The following is a 13935-nucleotide window of genomic DNA, read 5'->3' on the forward strand; positions in this document are numbered from 1 at the left end:
TGAAATACTGACCTGCTAAATGTCCTTTATATACCCCCAACTGGAAATCTTAGTATTTCCTACTGCCAGGGAAGGCAGCACAAGAAACCTGTTTCTGACTGCCGTTGATGTCATTGTCTTCTCCTACATCACTACTCCTCTTGAATGATGTCAGTGCAAAAATTGAGGGTAAATGTTTGAATCAGCATTACACAAAACCTCCAAAAAAACCTTTCTGTGGTTAGACAGTGATACACTGCAATGCAACTGCAATATCGTTACCACTACCACACTCGGTTCCACTGCTGTTCCTAACATTTTGTCCACTCCATTAAACATACATGGGGGTCAAAATAGTAGGAACATTTTTCAATACCATACACTCCAGTACACCACCATCACCCACTATGACCTCAATAATAAACATAAAGTAGATTTATCACCATCTTGACAATGTCAACAACTAAACATGTATCAACTTCATAAAAGTAGAATTTATAGCAGAGCTGTTGTATTGGATTGAATTAGATAGCACAGGTGTTGCTTATAAAGTGGCCAGTCAGTGTGTAATACTAATAAAACATACATTATAAGGTTAAGCTGTAACTAATGGCTTTTAAATAATTGAAGAATGCTTTATAAATTATAAATAATGACCCTTTATAAAGACAAAGTTTGGGTTCCCAGCTGTAAAGAAATCCATTTGGATATATATTTAAATATATATATAAGTCATTTATCCATTTTCCAGTCCTTGTGCAACATGTATGCTACAGTAGTCTACACATGTCCCAGACTGATCATTGTGCTGAGTGGCAGAAATCAAATAGATATCAGTCCTCCAATCTAATTTGATGGAAAACCACCAAATGTCAGACTGTTTCTTTCAAAATTGCATTTATGTTCAGATGAATATTTTTCAGTATATAGATAAAAAATTTTTTAAAAGAATCTTTAAATTTTAAATACTTTGTATTGGCTTGAACAAAAATAAACATGCTTTGCCTGAGTGTTTGCTTCTTTAACTGGCTCAGCAGTGAATGTGTGTGTGTGTGTGTGTGTTTGGCTGTGTGCTGGCACAGCACTAAACCCTGTTTATATAAGACTGTCTATCTGACTGATGAATACACGCCTCAACATGTCTGTTGGCATATAATCACACGACAAAGGTTTAAATATAAACCATAAAAAACATCTAAATGTTTGTTCTACAGACTAAACCCAAAATAACCAACTTCAACCGCTGTGTGACTGTGCTCAGAGCTATTTATAACCACACATCTTTGACTATATCTGTCCTTTTTTCATCTCCTCTGCATAAAAGCGTGCAGTGACTGTTCTGACACAGTGCCAAACACATGGGGGGCATGAGGCGCACCGCGGAACTTCAATCACCCAACCGGAAACTTTAAAGAGCTGTGTAGTCCAACAGATTGACACTTACTCCGTTTATTTATAAAATCAAATGGTGTAGACCTGGCTCAGTGAATTTCAAAATGCAGTGTGTAGGAAGAGATACAAAAAGAGTACAATAGTCAACCATCACTGACATTTCTATACAGGAAGATCAAGATAACAACATTCTCTACATTTGAGTAAGTATCTTTGAGGAAAATATAGCAAAAAAAAAAAAAAAAGACATCCTTTAGACAACACTACCTGATAAAGGGAATGGGAGAGTTACGGCTCCCGAAGAAAGGACTGTGCCCAAAGTAGAGTGTAGAGCGACCCGGTGAAAACACACACGTATAGCAAACGACAACACATCCCAATCTCTCTGGACATCTTTACACTGCGACAACTCGAAAGTTAAAAAGGCACCACACAATACAAGTCACGAGGAGATTCTGCAACACATTTGTAATGCTGTAACCGACAAACTTTAAGGCGGATGTCATGTGCAAAAAACATCTTGAACATGTGTCACGCGTACTGCTCAGTGTCCTCTCTGCTGAAGTGTGCTTTGTTTCTTTCCTTTTACTGCTGACCCCTTTCAAAAATATCTGAAATGTGTACGAATTTTAAAGAATGATTGCATTATCACTATGTTGCTTGGTATCACAGGCATATTCCAGGCTTCCGGGGGAGTGGCGAGTGAGAGGGGAGGGGGGGAGGTGGGGAAAGAGGGGAAGAGAGAGGGGGTTTGGTTGGAGGAGGCCTCGCCGTTGGGTGGGTTTAGTTCCTGTAGCTTTTGCGTCCCTCTCCCTCCTTGAGGAAGGTCCATATGAGGGTGTTCACGATATCGGGCTGGTCCTGCTGCAGCCAGTGACTGGCCCCAGATATGATGTTGAGTCGGAAATGGTTTCTGATGTAGAGTCGGCACGCCTCGGCCATCTCCTGCTCCAAGAAGGCGTCTCGCTCGCCCCACAGCAGCAGAACCGGGGACCTGACGTGATTATGGTGCAGAGGGAGGGAGCTAAGGACAGAAAGACAAGGGAAATGTTTTTTTTAGAGGCGAAACATACTCTAATATATTATGCTGTTTCTGTTGTCCTTGGGTCAATTTTGGCCGAGAGGACAACACAAAATGAGGCATAGTTCCATTTAAATGAGGCCTATTGACCATCATTTCAAAATATATGTGTAAAATCTGTGGTAATAAGTTGGAAGTTGGCTAAAAATGTCTAACACAGAATTGGGTGATATTTTATACCTTATGCTTTATAAACAGTCAAACCAGACCGGGTCAGTTTTGACCCAGGAGGACTAAAGTTGCACAGCTGATAGGCAAACAACAGGAGGGTTAAGTGATTATGAAGTTTGTTGACATTGAATGAGTTGTATTAGATGTTAATAAGAGATTTCATAGCTTGAATTAGTCTCCTTTATTACACTAAATCAATGCACAATTTATAAACTCTATAGTTTTGGCACAATAAAACCTAAACCAGTGAGTATTTCCACAAACTAAGAGGATGTGACAAGATATGGCAGTTACGCTGGCAGTGGTAAGTGCCATACATCCTGACATTTACTGCCTCCCACCTAATATAGCGTTTGTGTTTTCATCCTGTTTCTGCAATGAGGAAATGTGTCTCTGACAGCGTGAAAGGTGTTTCGGGCTTTCTTGTGAAGTGGAGACGTGTACCTGTGAAGACGCAGAGCTAAACAACCTCAGATCAATGCAATGGTGTCAGCTTTTCTACCTCAGCCAAGAGCGTAAACTGTTTCGGGATATTTCCACTTCTTTCTACACATTTCTGGCATTTCTACTTTGTTTTTTATGTTCTTAAAGGCTGGTTCCAACTTTAAAAATTGGACTTTATCTTTGAGTTTATGGCATCTCCAGCTGGGACAGACTCTCTTTACAGCAAACATGTATATACTGTAAATATAATGGATGGATGGATGCTGCTGTGAGTTTATCTATTTGTGTCCCTGCTGCTTCGATACAGTACGTGCTTATGAGGAGGCTAATTGGGCATGGGTCAGTGATATTTTTCTTTTTATATAAGCCTATAAAAGCTATTCTGAGATAACTCATTGCTTGAGAAGGGAGCAGATGGCGCGCTCAGCCATGCATGCACAGTTCACATGTCAAAAAATGCATCCACTGACATTTTTTTCCTTTCTTTCTTTGATCTGATTTGTGGCAATTACTCTTGGCAGGCTTGTCATACAAACATGAAACAGTGAAGGTGGATGTAAATGTAAATATTTGACTGCATCGTGGCCCCTCACATAGAGAGAGGTGCTGTTTAGTTTGGTGCCCCTTCTGTGCTCTAACAGTAGAGGGCGCCAGGAAACAAGACTGGTGCAACATCCCTGTGTCAAATCTCCAGAAATCAATTTAAGTTACGCACATATCAGCATCAACTGACAATTATGGTTGCTCAATCACAATACCTATCCATTATTTAGTGTGTGAGCTATCCCCCCCACCTGAAGACATTCCTGTAATAGTTGAGGGCTCCGGTCAGAGCTCCCGGCTGTGACAGCGCATACAGATATGCCTCCAAGTCCTCCGCAGTGAGCCACCGGCCTTTCCTCCCGATCCCAGTGCTGCGGCTGGTGAACAAGGCCTTCAGAGCCTGCGAGCCAGAGACAGCAGAGAACAACAGGGGTGAGTTTGTGTGTTTGATCGGTGCAGTTTGATTTTCAGAAGGTCGTCCATGTCACTGTAATACGAGTCAGAAAGTGGTGAAATCAGCTCTCGCAACCTTCAGTCAAAGCTCTGGCATCGTGACTTACATGCTGGCTCAACAACAAATACATGCTGTGCTTTTACTCCTAAAAAAAAAAGTCCAGCATAGGCATATGGGAACATTGTGTAGTTTTAGGTTTAATGAGGAAAAGTCTAAAATACTGGTGAATAATCAATAATAATACAGATTTTAACAGACAGCTGGGCATTTGTAACCCTGAACTGTGTACACCTTTAACTAAACTGTTGTTTCAATATGCTATAAGTAATATTATGGAATTTTACTGGCACATTTTAAAATCAAAAACAAAAACAATTAGGTTGATTAGGTTGGAGGTATACTGCACATACATACATATATATATATATTATTATTATCATTATTATTATTATTATTTATTTATTTATTTTTATTTTGTAATATTCATATCATACAACATAGTGTACATAATGCAAACTGTTCCAACAACCAACCAACCCCCTAACCCATATCCTTACTAACAAGGTCAACATGTGATTAGCTGATATTCTATAATTATACATTTTCCCCAGCATTGTTGATCATTCTGATTACTACATATAACCTCTTTCACAGCAAGCTATTTTTAGAGCTCAAAATGATGCAAACACTAAAAATAGACTGACATGCAACAAGCACTGATGCACATCCATATAAACACCCATGCAGGCACACACAGACACACACACACACACACACACACACACACACACACACATGCACAACCTTGACCTTGAAACAGCTTAAGCCCACACACACATACACACATACACACACACACACACACACACACAACAGAGCACCTTGAAATCATTGATGGAGAGCATGAGCTCTGGGAAGCGGGGCAGTTGGAAGAAAAAGAAATGACTGGATTTCAGGAGCTGGCTCGGGTGACGCAGGGCGTAATCTGAAGGAGAAAAGAGAAGAGAAGAGGAGAGAGAAGTTCAGTTGACTGATTGCAATTAAAGGTCACGTTTACGCACACACGGCGAGGTCGTGGACGTGATAACTCTCAGTGACTTTGCCTATCTTCTCTGTACCCGTTAAAGCAGCTGTTCCACCTTCACATTAGCCTTCTGTAATTAGCTTCTCATCATCTTCCCCTTAAGGTAGATGAGGATTTGCCAGATGGATGCAAACACGGAACTGATGTAATAATACTTCCTAATTAATGATAATAATTACTGTAATAATCCGAGAGCCAAACCAGAGCCTCTCTAATTAGAATGAAGAAAACTCACAACATTAAAGAAAATGTCTGTTTGTTCATTTGCTCACAGTGAAATCATACCTGCGTACACAGATGGATGGGGACAGTTGAGGACAATGAGTTTTGTCACCATCTCTGGGTAGTGAATGGCAAACAGCCACGCGATGGTCCCACCCCAGTCATGGCCGACGAGGCAACATCTGTTGTATCCTTGGAAGCAAATCAAATGGATTATTATTGTAATAGAAGAGCAGGACTCTTGACATTTTCAATAGCATATCAGTGCCTGAATACTGATCTCGCTGCTTTATTGCTGGCTTCCACCCTCAGAGGATGTTTACACCTATCAAATGGATGTATTTCATGTCATACAGCCAAATGCAGATCAAGGTCAAGGCATCCGTCTGAAGGAGTCTGATCACATTACTGATCCACTCCCAACAGTCCTCTTACAAAGTTTAGAAGCCACTTTCGGGAAATGACAAGAGGGCTATGGATGTTTCTGCAGTGTCTTTCATTGTCTTTCTAATACTGTTTACCAAAATGGGAAAGGTGATGGTTAAAAGACAAAGCTGTATGAGAATACAGACAACAATGTGGACCATGTGGGCTCTCTAGTCCATCTGCAGACTGGACTGCAGCAGTTATCACACAATGTGATCAATGCAAACATCTCACTTCCTATGAAAACATCCATTAAATTAATCATCTGGACAGTGATGATGTGTTCCACCAGATATGAGCTTTTTTCTTGGAAGCCTGTTATGAAATTACCAACTAGGATAATGCAAGAAGCTACAAAACATCAAGGATAAAGCTTTTTGACAGAAACATGTTCTCAGAGCGTGTACATTTTTTATGAGTAACACGTTGAAAAGCCACTTGCGCATATTTAGAGGCCATTACGACGCCTCTGGACATTCATTAGGTTGGAATGGTGGAACAAAGACCTGTTATAGTTATATTTAAAACTGCTCTGCTTAGTATTTTTTATATGAGCAGTGGGCTGGTTGGCTATGTGCATTGTGAAAGAGGTCACTCATAGTGGTGAACCCACACCTACAGAGAATGATCACCCCAGTCTACGGTTCCTCTCAGCTCTATGGATCATTTTATTGTCTTTCAGCTTATTGTTTTGGTTTTATGGTCCGCAACTTTTATGTTTTGGTTAAACATGCCTCTATGTGAATGCTAATGTTGCTCACTCTCTGCTAGATGTATAAAAAGTCAAGTTTGCTAGCATGCAACAGCAATTTTATAAGGTATGAGAATGAAATGTCAAAAGAGTGCTCTGAAATCAGTTGGGAAGAATGCAAGAAAGGTTTCAATTGATGTTATAACTTGATTCCCTTCATAATTTTGCATCATTTCTATCAGTTATAATAACACTGCATCACCAAAGTAAGATGAGATCTGGGAACAAGACACCATAGCAGAGACAAGTCCAATGGGGCAAGACGCAATTAGTTAGACAACCCAAAAGGTTACAATTGAACCATGTTACCTAAACCACTTAAACTAATTCACTTTAATGTCCTCAGAGCAGCGCTACATCGCTCCCCTGAGAAAAACAAATCACTACTCTTCTTTTATTCCTTCTGCTATCAGGCTGCTAAATGCTAACTATAGCCATTTCAAATGAATGTCCTTAAATCACTGCCTTATTTATTCCTAACTTATTTAATTCTAAACAAAATAGTGTTTTTACTTTCTCACATGGCTGGTATGGTCATTCATTGTGCAATATATTTTAGAATGTTTTCATTATTTTTATTTATTTACATATTTATGCTTTGAATGTCTACTTTACTTGCCTGACCCTTGTGTGAGTCAGTAGGTGTGGGCCACGCAAGGTGTCAGTGTGCATATCTGTTCTTATCGGTTGTCTCTGGCTCAACTCACTACACCTGTTACTTGTATTGTATAAGGTCTGGGTAGACTGTCAAAACTGAATTACCTTCTGGGATACATAAAGTCATCTGAATCTGAATCTGAATCTTGAAGTTGGCAAGAAAACTCCTTGGTGTTCTTCCAAATACTCTCTGATTATATGTTCATGTTCGTTCTCCTCTCTGATGTCTTTTTAGTGAAGTCAACACCTTTCTATATCTCATTAATTAACCTGGTGAGTACAATGTCAACATTAATGACTGGAATTATGGTCAAATCTATGAAAATGAGCTCCACGTTGTAAAAGCTGTCCTTTAATAAATAATACTGAACAAGTGGTGACAGTGCAAATGTGTTTTGACTCTTGTGCTGGGCAGCAAAGTGTAGTAATGTAATTAACCCTGTGACAGAAGCTTTAATATACTTGGATATAAGGGTGTGAAGGAGAATATAAGAAAGCAGCTCTTTGACACCATCTGCTGTACTTCTAGTCATTATTATATCCTTATGTTTCCATGCTGAGACAGGTTATCTGATAGTCTGTGTAACCAGTGCTAAAATAATACCGAAAACTGTGATGTGTAGGCCAGCACAAGAGCAAAAAACTGTCACTCAGACCAGATAATTATGAGTGGATGCTGGTGTGTGCTGACAGCCTCGGGGGCAGCTATGGAAGCATCCCTGTAGTGGTAGCATGCAGTCAGCAGGCTGTGGGCTCTGTATCCACACAATGTCCCATAGTCAGTGAAGAATGAGTCACAGGAAGTTTGTCATGCCGTGCTGCAGGCCTGAGAGCTCTGTGTAGTTTAAGACTGATAAACAAGTTTATTTTTGACTCGAGACACTGTCAAAACATATGTCCGCTCCTTGGGGTTATATCACACTGCAGATGCACCGTTCTCCTGTGTTCCCTCACCTAGATACTCCACGATATCCTTGATGTCGGTAACAAGGTACTCGAAGCGGTAGCTTTCGGCGGAGAGCGGCAGGTCGGACTCCCCGTACCCCCGCATGTCGATGGCCACCACGCGGAATTCACTCTTAAACTCCCGTAGTTGGTACCGCCAGGAGAACCTGAGGCACACAAACAGATACAGAGATCACTTCTTTTAGCTGTTATTTCTTTGAACTGCTTACATACCTAAAGAGACAGTCCTCTATTTGAGTGTACACTTTTATCTTAATACTTAATCTAGTCTAGGACTCATCACTCATCTCCTTTGTTTCACCACATATTGACATTACTGTACTTTTAAAGGGGAATTGTAAAAGAACTGTACTTATATACGCTTTTCTAGTCTTTCCAACCACTCAAAGTGCTTTTTACACTACTTGTCACATTCACCCATTCACACACATTCATACACTGATGGCAAGAGCTACCATGCAGGGTGCCAACCTACTCATCAGGAGGAAACTAACATTCACTCACACATTTATACACCATTGGCACAGCCATCTGGAGCAATTTGGAGCTCAGTTTCTTGCCCAAGGATACATCGACAAGTGGACTGGAGGAGCCTGGAATCAAACCGCCAAAATTAGCGGACAACCGTTCTACTTCCTGAGCCACAGCAGCCCCCTACAATCCCCCTTGAACCTTAACTAAAAAATTAGGTATATTTTAAATGAGGCCAATTGACCATAATTCCCAATAAAAATATGTGTAAAAGCTGTGGTAATAAGTTGAAATGAAGTTGGCTAAAAATGTGTAAAACAGAACTGGGTGAATATTTATACCTTTATAAACAGTCAAACCAAACTGGGTCAATTTTGACCCAGAAGGACAAATGTTGCACGGCTGACAGGAGGACAACTCCAAGGTATTTCTATAATTTGATATTGCACCTTCATATAGTTGGGGAGACAGATTCATAAAAAGAATGGTGCAAATTTGTGCAGCAGAAGACAACATATAATGACTTGTGGTCCCAAGTATGGGGCCAAACACCCCGAAAACTGAATCCTACATTTCCCATAATACATTTTGACAGTGTTTTGCATTTGTTCTTCGCTGCTAGGTAAATCTGCATGTCTTTTGAACCCCTCGCCCCTAGTTTGTCATGCAAAATTTGTACTTTTCTTCAAGCCCAAACGGCGACAACCCCGATTACATCATCAGAGTTCTTTCTTTCAGACTCAGGCTGAGTAATGCTCTGCATGACAAACACACTGTATTTGAAGTGTAAAACCACTACAGTCCCCCTTTAAACTCTTACAAGTTTGAGGACAGGTACAAACTTACTTTACAAACTTTTTTTCGACCAAAGTTACCACTCAGCTTTCTTTCCAGCTGAGTGAAGGTCACCTCAGTATAATAGAAGCTGTTTTAGATTCGAATCTGCCCACTGATCACGTGGGTGACTTCCTAATTGAAGATCTTGTCGGCTGTAGAGGCTCTTCATCAGGACTGAACCCCCCCCCCCCCCCACACCTCCTCCTCCTCCTCCTCCTCCTCTTCCTCCTCCGCTGCAGAGCAAGGGGGGGAAAGCAAGATGCAGAGCTCTGACTGTGATTCTGATGAGTCAGGATAAGATCCCGGCACTGAACCCTCAGATCATAGAATATAGATGAGCTTTAAAGCAAAGTAAGCCCCTCTGACACACACACACACACACACACACACACACACACACACACACACACACACACACACACACACACACACACACACTCTACCTTCTCATTTCTAAGAGGGAATTAGCACATTTTAAAAAAGTGTTGAGACTTCTTTTCCAACCATTTCACTCTCGGCACAGTTGAGTTCATCATTCCTGCAAAGAATATGGCAAGTGAAGCAGAAACAGCTCCCCTCCATACACTAATTAATCCCTGTCCTGTCTGCAGCTCAGATAGTATGTTACAGATATGGATGGGCTTACAGCTCTTGACAGCCTCTTTGGCCCCGATCCAGGAGTAACGACACCGTTTTTTTTCATTTCACATGAAGGGGGAAGAGATCCTGAGCGGTTTGGACCATTTGGCCATCCCCACTGGCAAATCATGTGACTGGTGTGGATTTGTTTTTGCAGCCCAGGAGCCAGACCAAAGAGATTTAACTGTCCTGCCAGAGAGCCAAGCACTTCTTATAGTCAGGGGAATTTATTTTAGAGAGGTGACTGAGCACTGAGCTAAACAAAAACCTTACAGTGTGTTTGTCTGTAACCGCAATCCCTGATTTGTCTTTGACCTACCAGAACTCGGGGAAGCCGTGCAGAAACAGCATGAGTGGCTTTCCTCGCTCTCCCGCAGCAACATAGTGGAACCTAAGGCCGGATTCCTGAGTGGAAAGAGAAAACACACACACACACACACACAAGTAAACATCGAGTGAGTACTCTTAGCCGAAACCACTTAGAGGGCACCAAAAGAACAAGTCAGCATTCATAAATGACTATTACCTCTTGTAAGTAAGAGGACAATAATGGAATTATCTGAATCAATGCACAAATGAGTATCAGTATATGACAATCTTGCAGAATCATACATATCTGTGTGTCTGACTTGGTGTATTATCAAACTGTTCTAATAGGTTCACATTTGTTCAAGTAGACAATACTGACATGCCTATAGATGTAAGAGTTAATGGTCAATGCAGTTCCTTAAGTCCATACAAGCTGCAAGTTTTCCCCCCTGTTGTCCCAAAGCAAATCCAGTGTAACAGTTCTGCGTATGAAATGCAAAGAGAAGTTCAATTGAAGCTAATAAATGAGGCTCCCACAGACCAAAAACATACAGCTTAGGTTAATTGGTGACTCTAAATTGCCCGTAGGTTTGAATGTGAGTGCGAATGGTTGCCTGTCTACTCTATTTTAGTCCTGTGATGGACTGATGACCTGTCCAGAGTGTACCCTGCCTCTCACCCAATGACAGCTGGCATTGGCGCCAGTCCTCTTGCAAACCTCTGTAGGATCAGCGGTATGTAAATGAATGAATGAATGAATGAATGGATAAATGAATGAATGAATGAATAATATATGAGGCTTCTGCAGTCAAAAATGTGTCAGTGGTCTCTCCTGACAGTGTTTCCTTGCAGACGACCTGACGTAGAGTAGAATCACTGTATTTCTATTCTGTGCTACTTTGTACTTATTCACAGCATATCAGAAGGCACTTTTTTTTTTTTTTTTTTAATTTTTACTCTTTCTACTTCATTTATCCAACTAGCTGCTGGTAGTTAATTTGCAGAATAACATTTAACACATAAAAACCTATGATCAGCTCATTAAATGTGACGCAATATTATAGATGATTAACTTTAAAATGCTTCTTACAATATCAAAAACAATCCTGTTGCTTACTGAGCAGCTACTATAACTGTTGATACTTAAAGTTCATTTTGTAAGGATGCTGCGACTGGAGATATTTTGGATGAAGGACGCATTATTTATATATTGCAGTACTGTATTGCGACTCTAACCTTAGTTAAAGGATCTGAATACTTCTCCCATCACTGACACTGGCTTCTTTTTTAGCAGACACGTCGTGGTATTTAATTACATAATGTTAAACACACACAGTGGGCTGTTAGTTAGAGGCTGGCAGCCCGCTGCTCATATCTGCATGTGGAGACGTGAGGCGGAGGAGCTGTTCTTTCAGCACCACCTGAGCGCAGCGCCAGCATAACAGCCGAGTCCTCCGAATAAACGTCTTCAAAAAAACACACACACACAAACACACGCCTCATTATTTGCTCAAAGATCAGGCCTGTTTGGATTTCCACGACGCAACATGGCAAGCAAGGTGTAGCATTTTTAACAACAGCTGAATATCCACACACACTCACATACACACACACACACACAATGGGCTTTTTCCCCTTCACAGAGACCAGACACCTTTCATGTCCAAGTGCATGTGTCTGTGTGTGTGCGCGCGTCTTACCTTGATCCTAACATAACAGTGGGTTCCCAAGGACGTGTCATTCAGGCAAGCCGGGGGAGTTTCACGAATCACCCATTGGAAGGTTGTTGTCGGCCTCAAGATGATGTTCCACCAAAGTTTGAGCAGGGCTACGATGGTGCAAAGAGCACAATAACCGTATATCAATGACCAATACCCTAAAAGTCTGATTTTCTGCGCAAGTCTGATTAGAAATAAGAGCAAGTTGTGGAGCACTCTCGCCATCTTTACATTGCCACAGGAAATCAATCCGGATCAGGTTACCTATTGATTTCCTTCTGTTAATTGGTCGTTTCTGTTTAAGCACTGCTCTCTCTCTCTCATTCTCTCTCTCTCTCTGACAATGCCGTTGTTTCGTTACCAGCGCATACGCACGACTGTCTGAAGGGAGGATCCCAACAAGCGGTTGAATGGGACGGTGGCAAGAACATCACGTCAGATTTCACGCTTGCGTGTGACAGCAGTGGTTGTTTAGCAGGAGACGGTGTTGTTGACTATACAAGGCAAGTCCGAAAAGCAAGCGATAAGGATGAGATGCGGAGATTTGAGCGCTGCCGAGAGACGCTGCGAGGCTGGGAGGCATCTCTGCACACCAGCAGGGCTTCACACAGAGGTTGATTAGAGAGACAAGCACGCACATGGTCAAATATCATCTTCATCAATGGAAATAACTGCAATTATTTCCAATGATATCACCAAGCAGGTCTGGAACAATAGTCTTTGTCAGTGTCACGTGGTTTAATGAGCAGGTATGGCTGGTGGTGGTCTCATCAGGTGTGCTATTGTTAGGTCATGTGCAGACACTGGTGAGCACTTGAAGTTTCTGTTACAAAACACAACTAGTGACACGATTACAGACATAATACAGCCAGTTACCCAGCTCTGATTAGCCTAATCTCCCACGTGACTGGATATGTAACAGATTAAGACCTTTGCACTTTCAGCGCCGAACTATGGAGCCCCGAGGGTGACAAAATATAGCTGACTACATGAATACATTTTTTTTTAAGGATTGTTAAAATAAATCGAGCTAAAGCTTTCAAGGATGGAAAAAAAACTTAAAAAAAACAAAAAAACAAAACAAAAACATTTAAACATAAAATGTAATTGACTTTAATCTTCATTCATTTTTCTTCTGCCCATTTTTGGGGAAAAAGTATCCTCTTTTTAATTTTTTTTAATTTTATGGTCTTGGCACACATTTCATTTTTAATTATTATTTTTTTTTCCCAAAGCAAAATTTGTTGGTAAAAGAAAATGTTTTTCTTTCTTCAACTGATTACAGATTAAAGAAAAAGTATAAACGCTTCATATTTCTTAGCACTTTACATTTGAATGATTTAACCAATAATATTATATATTTAATAGTATTTATTTATTATGTATTCAGTCATATTCTTGACTTGTGTGATTACTTTTCTTTGTTTTACATCGTTTCATTTTCAGACACCACATTAATAATCTTCCCTGCAGCAAAACTACAATATCATTCAACTTCTATATACTATGGGTAAAGGATTTGTCACTATTAATATGCACTTGATATAAATAAAAGAGGAGATCTATATACAAGAAGGATGACAGCTGTATGCCTGAACACACCATTGTTCCTCTTAGACCAGGGCGGGGCCAGCATCTTCAAAATGAAGGAGGGGCTTTAAGATACAATGTGGATTTATCAAAATGGGCTTATTTGCTGGAAGACAATTATTTAGTATTATTTGGAAGAATAAATCTTCCATTTCTATGTGGTTCAAGGAGATATAATCAAAAACCCTGCACTTGAGGTCA

General features: G+C 40.6%; 1 protein-coding gene across 1 annotated transcript; it reads right to left on the reverse strand.

The window, feature by feature from the left end:
• Positions 1–2154: 2154 nt before the first annotated feature.
• ephx4 (epoxide hydrolase 4) lies at positions 2155–12425 on the reverse strand. The gene is made up of 7 exons (XM_053322496.1): positions 12127–12425; positions 10437–10522; positions 8159–8316; positions 5434–5562; positions 4946–5049; positions 3862–4010; positions 2155–2395 (listed from the first exon to the last, which is right to left on the reverse strand). Exons 1-7 carry the CDS (start codon positions 12367–12369, stop codon positions 2155–2157), a joined length of 1110 nt encoding a protein of 369 aa, XP_053178471.1. The 5' UTR covers positions 12370–12425.
• Positions 12426–13935: the final 1510 nt, after the last annotated feature.

Source organism: Scomber japonicus, chromosome 7 (assembly GCF_027409825.1).
Source record: "Scomber japonicus isolate fScoJap1 chromosome 7, fScoJap1.pri, whole genome shotgun sequence".
NCBI lineage: Eukaryota > Metazoa > Chordata > Actinopteri > Scombriformes > Scombridae > Scomber > Scomber japonicus.